At 32.0% G+C, this 18,322-nt stretch overlaps 3 protein-coding genes across 4 annotated transcripts; 2 read left to right on the plus strand and 1 right to left on the minus strand.

Annotated features, from left to right (window-relative positions):
* The first annotated feature begins 6,989 nt into the window (after positions 1-6,989).
* On the plus strand, positions 6,990-10,657 carry LOC148569673 (putative serine/threonine-protein kinase PBL7). The gene is made up of 5 exons (XM_088509882.1): positions 6,990-7,301; positions 8,054-8,307; positions 8,460-8,649; positions 8,739-9,130; positions 10,138-10,657. Exons 1-5 carry the CDS (start codon positions 7,205-7,207, stop codon positions 10,435-10,437), a joined length of 1,233 nt encoding a protein of 410 aa, XP_088366008.1. The 5' UTR covers positions 6,990-7,204; the 3' UTR covers positions 10,438-10,657.
* Positions 10,658-12,473: 1,816 nt separating this feature from the next.
* LOC110269894 (Serine/Threonine-kinase RLCKVII protein) lies at positions 12,474-13,318 on the plus strand. Of its 2 annotated transcripts, none has more exons than XM_021117813.2 (2): positions 12,474-12,759; positions 13,123-13,318. In XM_021117813.2, exons 1-2 carry the CDS (start codon positions 12,474-12,476, stop codon positions 13,311-13,313), a joined length of 477 nt encoding a protein of 158 aa, XP_020973472.1. In that variant the 3' UTR covers positions 13,314-13,318. The 2 variants fall into 2 exon arrangements, with proteins under 2 accessions (XP_020973472.1, XP_020973473.1); XM_021117814.2 differs by having other exon boundaries at positions 13,126-13,318.
* A 36-nt stretch (positions 13,319-13,354) lies between these two features.
* LOC107629160 (transferring glycosyl group transferase (DUF604)) lies at positions 13,355-16,012 on the minus strand. Its single transcript, XM_016331871.3, has 3 exons — positions 14,836-16,012; positions 14,129-14,671; positions 13,355-13,725 (listed from the first exon to the last, which is right to left on the minus strand). Exons 1-3 carry the CDS (start codon positions 15,766-15,768, stop codon positions 13,618-13,620), a joined length of 1,584 nt encoding a protein of 527 aa, XP_016187357.1. The 5' UTR covers positions 15,769-16,012; the 3' UTR covers positions 13,355-13,617.
* Positions 16,013-18,322: the final 2,310 nt, after the last annotated feature.

An 18,322-nucleotide genomic window follows, 5' to 3' on the forward strand; every position in this document is an offset into this window, starting at 1 on the left:
CACTACAAACCAATGCTATTTTGCTTCATTAGCCGACCTAATGATGCCTACCTACCTACCTATATATGTTTGTAGCTCATCAACTTCCTTGGAGTTTAGCACTTGCTAGTCATAAATGATGTCTGAACTCTGAACCATAGCAGATTTATAGTAGTACATTCTCAGGGCACAAACATTCTTATTGGTTATTAAGCACTTGCCCATATTCCATGTACCTACGTCCATCGAAAGAGGGGCATCATCTCTTGTTGGGAATCCAGTTGCATTGCTATAATACCCCTACGGCCCTACATAGGGAATAAAACGGGTAAATTGGATCATTTTTTTTTTACCCTAAAAATAAAGTGTTCGAATTGACATGGTTATACTATGTTTAAGTAACATATTTAGGGTAAAACACTAAAATGTGTGATTCAAAGTGGGCTAGCTAGTAATAGAGGTACCTTCTTTCTTTCTTCTTTCTTTGACCCTAAACTAAACAAAGGTCCATACCCTCCATCGTGGAGCACATGCACTTTTTCATTGATTAGCCATATTGGCGCTACCATTAAAATGATGGTGGGTTGGAGAATCCCTTCACTAAATCGAGTACATAGCCAAAATACCATAGGACAAATAAAGTTCGTGCTTTGGCAACCCAAATAGGCACAGTTTCCACTTTCCACTTCTGCTTTTTGTGGGGTTTTAAAGAAAAAAAGTTGCTTAAAGAAACCACAACCTCAAGCTACGAATATCTAACCAAGTTAATTTTGGAAGAAATACTTGAATCAATGGAACTTCAATTCGTTTACAAAACGATATAATGGCAAGAAGTTTGTACAAAGTTTCAGGTTCAAATACTATTTCTACCAATGTAATTAAGATGTTATGAAGTACTTATGTATCTACCAATAATAATAATGAATTTGAAATCAAATAAAACAGTAAGTATGTTATATTAAAATCAAAAGGTCGTGTATTCAAATATTTTTTTTATAAATTATATATATGATGAAAGATGTTTTGAAAAAATGTATACCCAACTTTCGTCTATGTTTTCTTTATATATAATATAGATTTGTCATTTTAAAATGTTGATATATTTTTTTGCTAAGAACACGTAAATTAATAGAAGCGAATATTTCTCTCCATTTTCCATTCATATATCATATATCATATATGTGCTGTTAACCATTTGAAAATAGTACTCCATTTTCTTTACAGTTTGACATAAATAATTCTTAAATTTTCAGTGAGTTTAAGTGATTTTACATTTATTTTATAATAAATTCTCAAAATTCTAAGGTACGTAAACACTTTAGCAAAAACATCTGTTAAGAAGGTTTTCAACTGTGACAAAATCTAAAAGTTAAAATATCTAAGACAAACTCGGTTTATAAATAGTTTGAAAGTTAAAACTAGCAGAAAAAATTCAAGTACAGTTGTCTTTATTATATAAAGTTATTAATTGAAAATCATTAGATGATTTAGTTGTTATTTAACATCTTTCATTTATCAATTTCATATAATAAAAATAATTGCATGCGAGTATTTATCTTTGAAACTAATAATTCGAACATGCACTATAATGCTATGTAAATTAAATGAAGAGTCCTGGAATAATAAACATCTTCCCAAAAATGTAAACTAATTTTGGAGTTTACTAATGATCGAATTCTTGACTTTTTGGATCTAGAGCTCTAATACCATGTTATGATACCACTCATCCAAAAAACTTCAGCTAATGGCAAAAGATAACACTAATAATTATATCTTTAATACTTCTTAATCCTCCATTATACAAATTGTACAAATATTCCATTGGCTCCTCATACTTTTCCTTAAATGAAATTAAATTTGCTTTGTTCCACTAAGAGCTATAGTTGTAGTGAGGTGGAGACAGAGATATGGGCATATTCGTCATCAGCTTCCCTTGCATTGGCACAAATGGGATATGGATATCTCATAGGATCTCTGTTTTTTCAAAAGAATAATAAAGGTGGCTGGCTATATAGGCTTAGTGTGCTATAATAATACATTAATATTAAGTAATTTTCGAATACCCAAAAAAAAAAAAAATTAAGTAATTTTCTTCCTTAGTCAATTCGGTATCAATCAATGTTTACTTGAATAAAAGATTTGCTCCCCTATCAGCGTAAACTAAAAGGAACCTCTTGCGGACACATGTTCTAACAAAAAGCCATTTTTTAATAAGAAGAAAATGAATATAATTTTAATTTAGAGAAAACGATAAATAGGTCTCTGATTTTTTGTCTCGCGGACATTTTTGTCTCTGACCATTAAAAAATACTTTTAAATCCCTGACCTTCACAAAATTTGGACGGATCAGTCCCTCCGTCCAAATGCCTCCATCAAGGACTGATCCGTCCAAATGCCTCTGTCAGGGACTGGTCCGTTCAAATTTTGTGAATGTTAGGGACTTAAAAGTATTTTTCAATGGTTAGAGACAAAAATATTCGTAGAGTAAAAAGTTAGGGACCTATTTATCTTTTTCTCTTTAATTTATAATAATATATTATAAAAAAGAGCTTTGGATTTTTATTCAACCAACTAAGTATTTTTATTATAAAATTTAAAGATAAAAGAGTCGGTGGTTAAATTAAACACTGCCTCATGTGGCAATGTATTGCTTATACAGAAAAAAACATATTTAATTTGCTAACATGGTATAAATTTTACAAATTTTTATTATCAAACAATCAAATACATTATAATCACAAGGAAATTTAGGTTATGATAGTTAAAATTCTTGTATTTTAAAATGTAAAGATAACTGTTTGGATAATTAAATATGATATTGACCTCTTTTTTTAATATATTATTATTATTGTTATTACTATTATCAAATGATTTTAGAGAAAATGAATGCAATACACCAATTAACAGATACTATATCCTTATTTTTTTTAAGTAAAAAAAAAGTCAAATTTAAATGTCGTTTAGTTATATATAATAAAAACAAGGAGATAGAGAGAGAAAAAAGATATCTACCATAAAAACAAAAAAAAAAAAACAAAAAATCCCTGACTCAAATGATTCAAAATCTTTAAACAATTTTATTCGGAACTAAATGATGTATAATTGTTTCTTGTAGAGAAAAATCTAAAACAGCTTTTGACAATTATCTCTAAAGACAACGAGATCCTTGAAAAAAAAAAAAAACTTAATCCGGCTCCTGACAATTATCTTGAAAGGACAACGAAGTTCCTGTACAAAAAAAAAAGTCAATGTTATTTTTTTTGGCACCGAAATTAATCAATAAAAAAAAAAATAAGATCAGATTAGATTTTTTTTTTCTTGAAGATCTCGTTGTTCTTTCGAAGTAATTATCAGGGTCGGATGGGTATTTACTCTTTATCTTACTAACTACTTGGAGAAAATTGTCGGCTACGAGTTTCTGGTGGATACATAAGTTTAATTTAATTAGTTAAACCGGAAGGAAAAGATTATTTAGTTAAATATGAATAGCCTGCAAAGTACTTAATTATATACATATATGATATGTGGCTATGTGGCTATCAACATCAAGGACCGTCCACACAAACTTAAAAATATAAATAACATTAATAAGAGAGAGTAAAAGGAAACAAAAATTATTGTGCTCTCTTCAAAGTAATCCATGCATTATATATTATCTTCTTAAAAGGTTAATCATATATTCCGCATCATTAATCCGAACTTAAAAGTTTCCACCTTAAATTTAATGACATGTGTGTGTATCTCTTGTCACCTTTCATGTCTTATTATCATTCAAAAAATGTCGCAATAACATACATTGATAAAAACGGTTGAATGCGTACCAAATTAATCAACTACCAATCTTATTCCATGTGTCTCTTTCACAAACCCCCCTACTTTGCTCATAAACTTCTTATCTGTTAATTAATGACATACAATAATGATTAATAATTAAAAAAATCTGAGATTATTCTAAGCAATACGTGGGCATAAACCTGTTCCTTTTTGGTAATAATTAACCAAAGCTAATTGCTGTCACCACAATTTTTAATTTTTCACATTACTTAATAGGTAGTGCTTGAAATTTGGAATTTGAATAGTGGCACTATATATATATAGAAAAAATGGAACTTTCTAGATTACTTATTCTGTTTTGTTTTGGTGAACCGACCATGCAACGTGGTTATCCCTACATTTCCCTTTTCATATTCTTCGGTCTTCAGCTCCAATACTACAATTATTTTAATTTCTAAACTTTTTAATAGCAATAAATTTACATTAATATACCGAATTTAATGACTCATATTAATTCTAGAATAACAACTAATATAATTTTTTTTTTACCAAAAGATAGGAGATTCGAATCCGCAACCTTTTCATTGAGTATGTGAAGATTATGCCATTTAAATTATAAATTATTTGTTACAAATTATTATCTAACTAATAAACTATAATTTAATTATGTGGCGTTCTACTGTACAGATTAAAATGGTATAGAGAGAGAATATAATTCATTTTATAGTTATTTTTTATTATTTTATTATTATTCAAAATGTGAGTCTTACCTTTATTAATCTCTCTTTCATTCTATTAAAAAAAAAATATGTAAACTTACATCTTTACCGTATAATTCACCTTTAATTAACTCTTCTATACTTTAAAAACTAATATAAAATAATCTAATTTTTTTAATGTCCAAATTAACATACTTAAAATTAATTTGATGAATTAGTCAAGTAATTAAATTATTCGTTTACTTAAGTGAGTGTTAACGTTTAAAAAACTCTATCTTATATATGCACTATCTAACAATTTATTAATTAATAATAAATTCTTAATAAAATTCAAATCTATTTTTTAGCTAATTAAATTAAAAATATAGCAAAAAATAAAGAAAATTTTACAGAGAAAGTTAATTATTTTCCATTTAAAAACGGTCAGATTGGTAGAGTGTAGAATACAATACTAGAATCTATAATAAATAATTATTTTTGAATTCCCTGATGTTTAGAGTTAGAGCACAAGTATTGGAAACCGATGAAGTGCGATACGCGTAGGCAAGTGGGTCCCACATTATTACGTCATCATGTGGGGCCTAGTTGAATTTTCGAGACGTTGACCTTTTTTTTTTTTTAAATTTTATTTTTCCTCTTTTCAATTCGTATATTTATTCAAAGATGATATATGTGTAATTAATCAATGTGATTTGTATGAGCCAATGCCACCGGCGAAAGACAAAGATCTGTGTTTCGAACGAACTTCCACTAATTTCCACCGAGCCAATCATTGGCAGCCACGTCACCAAATTGTTACCCTTGAGGGAAAGATGAAAGCTAATTATTCAAAGCTCTCGGATAAAGTTGACTTCACGTAAAGTTAATATCTGAGAGCCGTTAGATGAAAATTTAGTTAAATCAGTTAAATTATCTAACAGCTTTCAGGTATTAACTTCACATGAAATCGATTGCACCTGAATTTCCACCTTATTTAAGTGGTCAGCTCATTTCTATTTAAACAAGTTTCAAAAATTTAAAAATAAAATTTAGAATCTGCAATAAATTAGTTTTTTACCGGTTGAAATTGAAAATATCGCCAATCCGCGGATAACCAAAACAAAAAAATTATTCACCACATTTTCCTATTTTAAATTAGAAATCATTTTTCTAAACAATATTATATACACAAAAAAAATTATTATTATATTTTTTATATAAATATACATATTGTTTTAAATATATTTTGTACGTGTGATTGTGATTAATTAATTGACTAATTATATATATATATATATTATTTTTATTTTTATAATATTATTTTACACATATTTTTATATTATATGTTGCATAATTTATAAAAAAAATAATATTATTAACATAATTCTCTTTACGTATACATAATATAATAACTATTGTTAAACATAAAGACATTAGCTTTAATTAAGTATATTATTATATTAATAAAACTATTTGATTAAATAATTAATTATCTTAAAATTTGAATAGTCAAAAGTACTTTTTAATCAAAGACACGGAGAAAAATAAATAGTAGTCAAACATAAAACATCACTACTAGATAAAAAAAAATGAACCACTTAATTTGATCATAAAATTATTTGATAATTTTTTGTGTTTCAAGAATAAATGTTATTTGATTTATATTATTTATTGTTTAACATATCAACAATGTAAATTTATTATATTGATTTTAGTTAAATTTTTTTATATTATTAGTATTTTTAATAGCTATTTTTAGAAGTTAACTTAAAACAAAACCAAAATTTTGCATTACTAACCTATCAAACAATGAATGACATGGTACAATGGTACAAATAGCTTATTTATTATTAATAATAACCTATCCAAATTTTGCTACCTTTTAAATCTCAAACTTTATTTAATTGATCCAAATTATTTACTTTATGACACCAAAAAAATTATTTACTATATATACGTTACTATATTTTAACAATTTCTTAATAGAATAAATTATCATTTATACCATGAAAGATACAGATGCTGACAAATGTACCGGACGTTCGTCATGTAATTGGTCTATTAAGGTACTTTTTACACACATAAGCCATCTTCTGTAGTTACAATTGTCATTTTATTTTTATATGAGTATATTTGTTAGCGTCTGTATCTTTTATGGGTACAAATGATAATTTATTCTTTCTTAATATATTTGCTAAAACCTTATCCCAAAATTACTCAAATATAAACACACATTAAAAAATAAAAACTAAATAAACAAATTTTTTGCCAACAAAATATAGCTCAAATGACATAATTTTTTCATCCTCATTTAAACATCTCGGATTCCAATCTCATTTCTACCTTTAAAAAAAAAAACTAAATGAACAATTTTTTTTTTAATTACTAAAAGTCTTAAGAGTTTTTTTAAAGAAGAAACGCGAATACATAGGCGTTTGGTGAATGCGAGGCAGGCTATCATATCCGCGTGAGTATGAAATGACGAAAACACCCTTTTGGGTACTTTGTTTTGTTTTGTGACTTGTGGCACATTTGTTTGTTTAGAATTCATTTCCACCTCATATATTTGAAGCCCCGAATATATTAGACCCTCTAACGTTGCCCACAACTTCCATCAAAACCCCTCCTTCTCTCTTCTTTCTCTCTCTAAGCTTCAGTTTCTATAACACTTTTGATTTCCCTGTTCATGCTCTTGGGGGGTTTTCTTTTCTGTGTTCTAAGCTCAGATAGATAGAGCCCCTTAGAGAAAGAACATGAATTGCTTTTGTTTGCCAGGGAAATCAAGCAAGAAGAAGCTTGAGACTGATGATTATACCCACACTCAAAAACCCTCCAATCTCTCTCCTTCAGGTAAATTTTCTTTCTTCAGTTCGTGGTTTACTTGAATGTTTCTGTGATGAAATGCATTTCACTGACACACAGAGAAAAAAGGCACCATTTTTGTTGTGCCCATTATCTGTGATCATGATATATATATATATATTTTTTAAAATTTCTAAATGGGTTTGTTTGTTTTAATATGAAGTTATTGGTTGTGGCTTGTGGGTATGTCTTAGACTGATCAAAGTTTCGTTCTTTTTTAGTCACTGGGTTTTTTCTTGTGAGAATTGTTGAATGGTTCTGTGTTTTCAATTTGGAAAGCGCGTTTCACTGGAATTATTACCTTTTAGGGGAAAAGAAAGAGAAAGATTACACTTTGGTATTGTTTGAATTGTTTCCAACAACATAATTAATTTTAGTAATTGTTATTCGGTTGTAACGCACCTTTATGGCAGTTTCTGCTAACTTTAATAAGCTTTCTCTCTCTTCTGGGAATTCATTCAATGAGTTTTGAACGTTGAACGGTATATTTTTGAAGGCTCGGTAATAATGATCATAGTCATCACCATCATCAAGCTCAATTTGTTTTTTCTTTCTGGTTGACGGTTTGATCCATAAGCCCAAGCTGTAAATTGTCATTTTTGTGGCTTATTTAGCTTCAAACTTTGGTGGCTGCATTATCTGTTTTTTTTTTTTTTTATCTTCTCTTTTTTCTTTAAACAATTTTGTATGTGCTAATTTGTTTGATATCTCTCTGTTTTGTGTTCTTTGATGTGTTGCAGATAAGGTCAAAGTTGATTTGAAACCAAATGTTAAGAAAGAAGATACTCCAAAGAGTGATCAACTTGCTCAGGATGTGAGGAATTTGAATATGAAACAGAATGTTTCCATTGAAGGAGAAGACAGCGGTAATCGGGCAGAGATATTCACTTTTGAGGAACTTACTGCTGCGACCAGAAATTTTGCATTGGATTGCTTTTTGGGCGAAGGAGGGTTCGGCAAGGTCTACAAAGGATACTTGCAGAGAATAGACCAGGTTTGTGAAAAAAAAAAGTTGGGAGCAAAATATGGAACTGCTGATGTATTGAACCTGATTCTACTCTTGTCATTTACTTGCATATTTATAAGATTAATGGATTCATGTGGCATCGTGTTAGATTGCGTGTTTATAGTTTCTTTGATTTGTAGGTTGTAGCCATTAAGCAATTAGACCCTAATGGACTTCAAGGAGTTCGGGAATTTGCCGCTGAAGTGTTGACACTGAGTATGGCAGACCACCCTAATCTGGTCAAGCTGATTGGGTTTTGTACTGATGGAGATCAGAGGCTGTTGGTTTACGAGTATATGCCGTTGGGATCACTCGAGCATCATTTGCTAGGTATATATTATCTTAATTTTCTTATTATAGAATACAATTATACGCTCTTTTGTCTGGTCCATCTCATTTTCTCTTTCTCGTAACTATAGACCTTCCGCCCGGTAAAAAACCACTTGATTGGAATACAAGAATGCAAATAGCAGCCGGTGCAGCTAGGGGGTTGGAGTATTTGCACGATAAAATGAAGCCTCCCATCATATATCGTGACTTGAAATGCTCTAACATTTTGTTAGGTGAGGGGTATCATCCCAAGTTATCTGATTTTGGGTTGGCAAAAGTAGGCCCGAGTGGTGACAAGACACATGTTTCAACAAGGGTGATGGGTACATACGGGTATTGTGCCCCGGATTATGCGATGACAGGTCAGTTGACATTCAAGTCAGATATTTACAGCTTCGGGGTTGTTCTTTTGGAACTCATCACGGGGAGGAAGGCCATTGACCATACGAAATCCGGCAAAGAGCAAAATCTGGTTGCTTGGGTATGTCAATGCTCTTTACCTATATTTATGCTTAACCGATAACTCCTTGTTTGTTCACTTACCTTTGTAGTGATTGTTCTTGTCGAATTGCTGTTGCCAACAAATGAGTTGCGAGCATAATTAGTTGTATATCTGTGGTATTACTTTTGGTTAAGTTTGTGGTTACTTCTTTGTTATCTTCTCTCATGTTTCGAATTTTCGATGGTGTCCTATAATTTAATTGGCATGGGAAGTTAGTTAAAATATCCTAGTAGGGATTTATAGGACACTACTGACTCTTCTGAACCATTGCAGACAGATCAGCTTCTTTTGTTGTTGTGAATTTTCTTTCAGGGACACCGTAAAGTTTGGCAGCTAGACATTTTTTCCGATCCTTGTTCATTTTATGCACTTCCTCCTTCAAAAACTATTAGACAATTAGTTAGGAGCTTGACCATGAAAAAAACCCCATCCCCCTCGCACTTTTTCTAAGATTATAATTTTTGTCATATGAAATTTACAAGTTTTAATCAATTAGTCTGAAAGAAGGTACATTCAATGTTTTTTCATAGTCTTGAAATACTGTTACAAAAAGGTAATACTATGTATGCATGTATTAAGCATGGGGACTATGCATCTTAATAGCTGGAGCGATTCCATGCTGTGCGAAGCGGTGCCTAGGGTTAGCCTTAGCCCATCAAGCATCTTGGTGAGGAAACAAACCCGATCTTAGCTCTCATGGTGAAGTGAAAATCCTCTCTGCCACATTGAGCTCAATGCTTGGTGGTATGCCTTTCCTTTGTTAGTCTCTCGAAAAATAATGTGTTCTAATTTTCAGCTGTCTGATGCCGTAATCTAGCATTAAAAAGTTTCCATATTCCCATTTTAAGCATGCCGAGTGCATATACGGCACGCATTCTATCTCATTTCTGTATGCTGTTAATTTATTTTCTGCTCGTGATTTGTGTGAAGTTCAGTTACCAGTTCGAGAACCTATGAACTTAGAGTACTTGTTATTTGTTTTTCAGGCAAGACCGCTATTTAGAGACCGGAGGAAGTTCTCACAAATGGTCGATCCTTTGCTTGAAGGGAAATACCCCGTGAGAGGTTTATACCAAGCTCTTGCTATCGCGGCGATGTGTGTTCAAGAGCAGCCTAACATGCGGCCGGTTATAGTTGACGTCGTTACAGCTCTGAACTACCTCGCATCGCAGAAGTACGATCCTCAAATTCCTCCTGTACAGGGCTCTAGAAGAGGTCCGAATTCTCCGAAAGCGAGAAGGGATGATGACGGTAATGAGAATGAGTCAGAGAAATCTGTAAACTAGGAAAGGTAGGTTAGATTGGTATATTTGTCTCTGTTCATAATGGGAATGTGCCTAGTTATCAATTTTTGTTTGATAGAAAGATAACTGGTGCCTCAAATGTAAGTCTTTCACATACAGAAAAAAGAACCCAAAAAAAAAAAAAAAAATCACCTTTTTAGAGTACTCCTTGGTGTACATTCGAGCTTATCTTGTTCTATAAAATTTCTCAGCTCCTTTCATCATGATCTCTACTATAGCTTTTTTCTTTGTATTTCTTTTGGTAATTTATTTTGAAACATGTTACATGCTCAATAGATCTCAATGGGAATCCACACCAAATATTGAAGAATGATTTGTATGTTAGTAAAAAATGGATACCACAACCCATCACAAATATCATGAAACTTTTTTTTAAAGGTTTAATTACTCTGTTGGTCTCTATAGTTTCGCGAAATTTTCAATTAGGTTCCTATACTTTTTTTCCTTTTAATTGAGTCCTTGCACAAATTTTTTTTTAATTGGGTTTCTACACTTTTTTTCCTTTTATTTAGGTTCCTATACCAATTCTTTTTTTTAGTGGGTCCCTATAAAATTAAGCTAATTACTACTAAGAGGGACTTAATTGAAAAAAAAATTAATGCAGGGACTTAATTAAAAAGAAAAAAAGTATAGGGACTTAATTGAAAATTTCACGAAACTATAGAAACCAAAAGAATAATTAAACCTTTTTTAAAATGTGACAAATTGTAGTTGCAATCTTGAGTTTGAATTTAGAGTTGCCATTTCAAAGAAGTATTCTCTATTTGTTTGAAACACTAAATCTAAAACCACTTGGACAAATCTTAGGAGAAGCAAACAAAATGATGATCCAACTTGTTGAATGGTTACCATAAACAATACAAATCAATAATTGTAATTTATTTTGATTACGTAAGTATCAGATTACATTGATGTATTTACTAGTAATAATGTAATATGAATCGATTCATTCTTAATGAAAAACAAAAAATGAAAAAAACATCTTTAAAATGAATAAATATAGACAACTAATCTTTAATTAGTTAATATTAGTCATTTTTTAATTATAAAAACTTTTATTTTTTTGAGAATTTAGATTTTAAATTTTAAAGTTTAGAATTGAAGATTTAATATTTAGAATTTTAATTTAATATAAAAATAATTTTTAAAAAATAAATAATATTAACTTAAAAAAATTACTTCTCTTTTTAATAGTGTTATGAATGTAACTAATTTGATCCCAGAAAGTCGGAAACTATATATTTACCTAAGTATGAGTTATTTTCTATGGAGATCACTTTAATAGAGACATTAAAAATGTCTTTTTTTTTAAGATGTTTATATATGTTATGATATTATTGGACATTTTTATTAAATCGGTTAATAATTTATTTTTTAATAAATCAGAATAAAATCGGTTTATTATAGTAACAATAATAAACCCAATTGTCTGCATTATAATTATTAGATCCGATTTAATCCGATCGATTTACACAAATTGAACCGAATTATGTTTAAATTTTTTGATAAAAAGACAAATATATCACTGATTTTTGTTTAAAAAAAGCTAAAAAAAATCATGGTCTAGTGAGTTTTGTAAATTAGTCAATTCGACCGGATCTGATAATAATTAGGTTTATTGTTATTGTTATAAAAAAATAGATTTTATTATGATTTATTAAAAAATTTAAAAATAACCGATTCATTAATACGTCTAATAATAGATAAATATATTTACAAAAAGACGTTTTATGCGTCTTTACAGGAGCATCCTCCATTTTCTATTTTATAACTCAAATTTAACACTATTAAAAAGAGAATATATATTTTTAAAAGAAAAGGAGAATTATCCAATCCAAATAATATAATAATATTAATATAGCACGTGAGTTGCACATGCGGACACTTTCCCGCCAAAAAGTTGTTAACGGGCGTAACAACCCGCGACAGAAAACAAAATCGCGAGCTTCTTCTTCCACTTTTCATAACTCTTCTTCTTCTTCTTCTTCTTCTCCTTCTTCTTCTCTACGTGCTTCGAGATGCAGCAGAGATCTTCAAGCTCGAGCTCGCGCTTCACGGGCGACGAACACAGAGCCATCAACATCGCCGCAGAGCAGCAGCAGAATCAGCACACCAAGCGCCGAAAGACCACTGAAGACAACGAATTCCTTGACGGCCTCCCGATCTACCACCTCCGCACCGCAGCTCCCGTCCGGAGGGATTTCTCCAGTCGCTCGTCGCGGTTGCCGCCGGAGAAATGGATTCATGCTATCCCGGCGCTCGTTCTGCTCTGCCTCTTCACTCTCTGGTGGTTCTCTTTTCCAGGTACCTCAACGTAACTTCCTTAGTTGTTTCTTCAATCTCATATATTCCTATCGCGCGTGATGTTCTTTCAAGTTTATTCTCTTATTATCTTTCCTTATTTGGCCGGCCATGTTATCACGCTCAAGATTTGTATTCAGATTTCGGATGCAAGATTATGTGAAAATAGAACAAGCCGCAAGTAATATTGTTCAGTTATGCTTCTAAATTAGAACAAAATGCATTTATCACAAATTTCTAGTATCAATTGCGATGCAATTGCTTGCTGAAACTGATTGGCTTGCCTCTCAACGTATGTGTTGATTTGGAATTGAATTACGTTCGTTTTTGTTGAGTGAAATCTTTTTTCCTTTTTCTATTCTGAAGCAGTTGATGTGGAGATCAATAATGGTAGGATTACAACCATAAGGCAGATCAACATGCCGCTACCTAACGATTCTCGTATTGATCTCACAATACTCGCAGTTTCAACAGCATCACCGATTCCTTCAATTCCTCAAAACGTGTCATCCGGCGAGGACGAAACAAACTTGAATCCAGCAAGTTCGCCTAATTGAAGGATTGGTGCTATCTGTTTTTTTTTTTTTTTTGGTAAGAATTTTGAACTCTCTTTGGATGAACTTCAGGAACTTCTTACATAGAGTGCATTACAAGAAAACTATAACTGCTGCTAACATGCTTTGTTGAATTTACATACAATAAATTTTAAAAAATGGTGAAAACTGTAGAAACTCTAGATTTGGCATGACATCATGATCAATATGGCATAGCTGAATTTTGTGTTCTGTGCGCTATCTAATTGCAGGTACGGCCAAGAATTTGGGCAAACTAACAGTAGTTTGGAAGATCGGGGTTTAGCCTTTAAATAAGCAACTCACTGGCCTCTCCTTCTCGACAACGTCCAACCCATAGGCGCATAGTTGACTTCTTGCGTGATGGCTGGACTCTACAACAGTCCCTCCTTGGAGACTGCAAAATAATACAAGCATATGGTTCAGTCAGTAAGAGAATCGTATCTCAATGTTTTGATATTGATTTTAGCACAAAATATGTCAACACAAACATGTCATAGTAAAGTACACTCTGATAGAAATGAAAAGATATAGAAATTTTTACATGCTTGAATTTAATATGCTACACTGTTGCTATTGCATTCAAGATATAGTGAATGTGAGAAATAAGCTAGATAGCTAATTATAGAGCTAAGCTATAAATGACATTCGGCACAGCAATCTTTTCGTTTTCACTTTCTTTTATGGGTTTCTTGCTATAGGAGAATTTTAAAAATATACTGAAGAAACAAACTAAGTTGATAGTTGTGTCATTATTGTATACTAAGCATGCATATGAATGAGGTTTGGAGTATCCCTACCCGTTGCCAGCGGAGAGGATCTGGCCTTTTTGAAACAATGATGGTATTGATTTTCTCTGGTGACTCCATCTCCCACTTGCACTCAAGACTCCTGGATCTCAAGCGAGAATAAGTGCCAATAATTCTCTTTCTGACTGGATCATATCGAGTTCTGTTCATGTAGTAAATAAAAGGTTTCTGACATGCGTTTTTGCTGAAAGGCCTTGTGTTGAATGAATATCCAGTGTAATCAGCTCTTCTGTACCAATTCAGGAAGGTCCGAGTCGGCATCTCTAGCTCTCGAGGGGACATGACTCCCCTCAGAACCTGAACGACATAGCCCCATGAAACTGAAATGGACCAATACCTTTTATTGTCAAAGCAGATTGATTGTTGCATTATGCTAGCCGAGTCTTGCTTCACGGCTTTCATTAGGTGTCGTAGTGATTCCACTCGATTCATGCTTGGGAATATTGGCTGCACTATATCGAGATGGTGCAATGTCACTAGTGGAGTCACAGGATGTGCCCCTAGAAGTCCTAACAGGTCCCCGTACACATCATACTGTATAAGCAACCAAGATAGATATAAGCAATTTTCAATTCCCGATCCTTTCTGAATAATCACTAATTATTTGAATATAACCACCACTGTCTTTGTTTTAGATATAGCATCTATTTACATACATTAGACTCATTCTAATTTACCTGGTGTTAATCATAAATTACCTGGTGAAAGCCAGCTTCCTTGGTTACTGGGACACCTAGCTCAGCCATGCATGCTTGCATTCTGTCATCACTGCCATATAATGCAGGGTATCTCTGCATGCAACGATCTTGCATCTTTGCAAGCTCCCTAGCCAATGGATAGCTTATAGCGAATCCTCCTCCACCATATGCCATTGCATACGAGAAAAATATGTTCTGGACGTGGCTTTCGGATGTGCTTCCAACATAATAGAACTGTGTGTGGTCGTACTTGGACAGAACCCTAACCAAGTTATCAACCACAAACACTGTGTCATCGTCTCCCATCATGAACCATCTCACATCCTTCATCCCAAGCTTCAGCGTCTCCGTTACCACCCTTGAAATCCTCAATGCAGATCTCATTCCCTGTTTATTCGTGTATTTGAATTGTGATGTATCCGCAGAAACCCGAACCTGTGGTAACCCTTCGCTTGGATTTGTCTTCACTTTTTCATCCAACCACACCACCCCTCTTGTTTGATTAGGCTTCCACCACACCTTGATGTATTCCTTCCTTATGTTCCACAAATTTGATGATGCCGCTATCCCAAAAACAATGTGCTTAAGCTCTGTGTCATCTCTTTGGGATAACTGTTCAATGGGTATCTCTTCTTCATCTTCCTCTTCTTGTCGTTCCACCACCACAGGTACCACCACCTCTTCCTTCTCTTTTTTCACTTCATCATGAACAACAGTATCTTCAACCGTAGCAGTTATAGTTTTGGAAATGTTATTAGCAATCTCAAGTACACGTTCATCCGTGGCGTTTTCATCTTCTAAATTTCGCACCGCCGTGGGACAATTTTTCCTATGGCCTGTGAAGAGGAAAAGATTGGAAGAATAAAGGATGTATAGTAAAATCATGACAAGGATGAACCAAGTGATGAAGCGTTGCCTGAAAGAAGAGGGCATTTGGTTCTTCCAGTTTAATGTGTGAGATTAATCTGTTCCTCCTAATTAGTCCTTAGCTTCCTCAGTTCCTTTCAGGTTGTTGCATTACTATTTCAGCTCCCAAGTGTAGGGATGGAAGAAAGGGGGTGGTGACAAAGGCATTCAAACTCAGAATTGTTCGGATCGCACTAAAGGAGAGAGAGAGAGAGAGAGGGGCATTGCTATTTTGTTTCCTCTATGGATTAGATGTTTGTGGGTGTGCTTCTAAGCCAAGGTTATTGTGTCATGAAGCGAAGTTGAATGCGGTTAAAATGGAAACAACGTTGAAAGTTGCATTACATGTTTGCTTTCTAACATGTATAGTAGTACCTCAACCCTTGTCCCAAAACGAACAAGGATCATCCTTTGGGTTTCTTTTTTTTTTCTTGGTCTCTACTCTTCGATTTTTTTACCAGAAAAAAAGGCATTCTCATATATTACCTCAAATGTTTACCAAAAAAAAAAAAAAAAAGATTAGCTCAAATGCTCTCTCATTTGTTTTTGTTATGGCTCTATCGTATATTTGTGGACAGCTTTTTTCATGCTTTTGAAATTTTGGGCTGGACTCAATTGTAAAAAGAGAAATATGTTTGCATCACTTTTATATTTTTTGTGGCATAAAATAAATTTGTCATTTTTATCAATTATTTTTATTACTAAAATAAATAATATATAATAAAAGTACACAAAAATAATGTATATAATATTTTTGCTGTATAGATGGTGTCGCAACTGTGGCTCATTAGTGATTTTGGTCGTGTTGACCTATTTTCATGCAGCATACTAGTTTGGTAGGACATAGTATTCTCTTACGGGCCAAAGTTGTTTACAACAAATAAAGAAAGAATTTTTTTAAAAATATAATATTTACACAACTTTAATTCTTATAAAATTAACTAGACGCATAATATGATGATACATATTCATGTGTTCCTAATTTCCTATCTTTGTCCATGAGCAATATCTTTGTATCAATATATACAAAAATTGTGAACAAAACATATAATTGTGCGTATGAAGATTATTAGAGCTCAATTGTTCAATTCTTTTAAGATTTATTTTGATTTGACATCTCATATATATACCTTAATACCTAGCCACTTTACTTTAACCTTCGATTAGATTCGGCATCAATCGACTCACATTTCGAATCATGTTAGTGGTCCTTACTGTTAATTTTCCTGATTTCTTTTAATTTCCCAGATCCACACGTACATTTGCTGTATGTGGATCTCTGCATCACTTGTCTTTATTTCCTTATTAGGGATGAAAATGAACGACAGAACCCATGTGGCAGTATAATCAAATGAATAATAATGTGAGGATCTTGTCGCCACCAAAAGTCCAATTATGAAGAGCAATAAGTACTATCACCATTCACTATATAGTATTCACTCAGGACTAGAAGGAGCTGCTGCAATCTGAAAGTGATCTAAGGCAAACGACACTTGGGTGACAGGTAGAGAGGATAGAGTTTAAATTTCATCTTAATTTTATATAGAAAATTTATATGTAGTTGTGTTTATGTGAAATTGATAATCGAAAATTGTTAGACGACAATTTAGTCAAATCTATGAAATTATCTAACGGTTATCAACTATGAACATTACATGAAGATAATTACATATGAATTTTTTGGGTTAAGTACGATTTTGGTTCCTAAGGTATAGGCCAAAAAGTTTTTTCATACAAATCATCCTTTTTACTTAAATCTTAACATTTTGATCTAAATTACGCATAACAAAAAAAATATAAAATAAAAAAAAAAAAGAGAAAGAGAGTATTTCTACTCTTGCAAAAGGAGAAGGGAGGAAGAAGAAGGAAGAAAGAAAGAAGAAGCTGACCACTATCCACTTTTATCTCTGCTTTCGCCACCAATTTTGGTCTCTAAAATAAAGACAATTTTAAAATCAAGTTAAACTTTAGGGACGATTTTTTATGAAAAAAAAGATTGAAGACCAAAAAAATTTTCGGCCTATACTTTAAGACTAAAATCGTACTTAACCCAATTTTTTTCCTAATTTTATTCATTTGTTTAAATTCTCCAGTTTGTATGATTTTTGCCTACATCCTAATTTTTTCAATCTAATCAATTTAACCTAATTCGTAAAAAATAAATTTATTTTCATTCATAGTATTTAGTCGTAATATCAAATATTATTTAAATTATTAGCCAATAAAATTATTAGTTTAATGGTATTAAATACTTGTAAAAAAATAAAAATTTTGATTTAAATCTTTTCTCGTTCATATATACATACATTTTCATGAACATATATATTTCTACCAAATTATATTTTCCTTTTAATAAAACTTTCATATTTCATCGTATAATAATATAGTCGGTGTACGTAGCATTTTTTCCCTCGCTTCGGTTTATTGAATATATTTGACCATGATAAAAAAAATAAAAAAATTGCCCTCGTACTTATGCAACGGCCAATTTGCATAATATACAAATTTAGAGTGTTAGGAACCAGCAACTTTTATGTTTTGTAATCATCAATTGGTCATCAATAGTGTTTTTAATGGTGTG

This window comes from Arachis ipaensis, chromosome B3, assembly GCF_059453495.1.
Source record: "Arachis ipaensis isolate K30076 ecotype BB chromosome B3, ASM5945349v1, whole genome shotgun sequence".
Taxonomy (NCBI): Eukaryota; Viridiplantae; Streptophyta; class Magnoliopsida; order Fabales; family Fabaceae; genus Arachis; species Arachis ipaensis.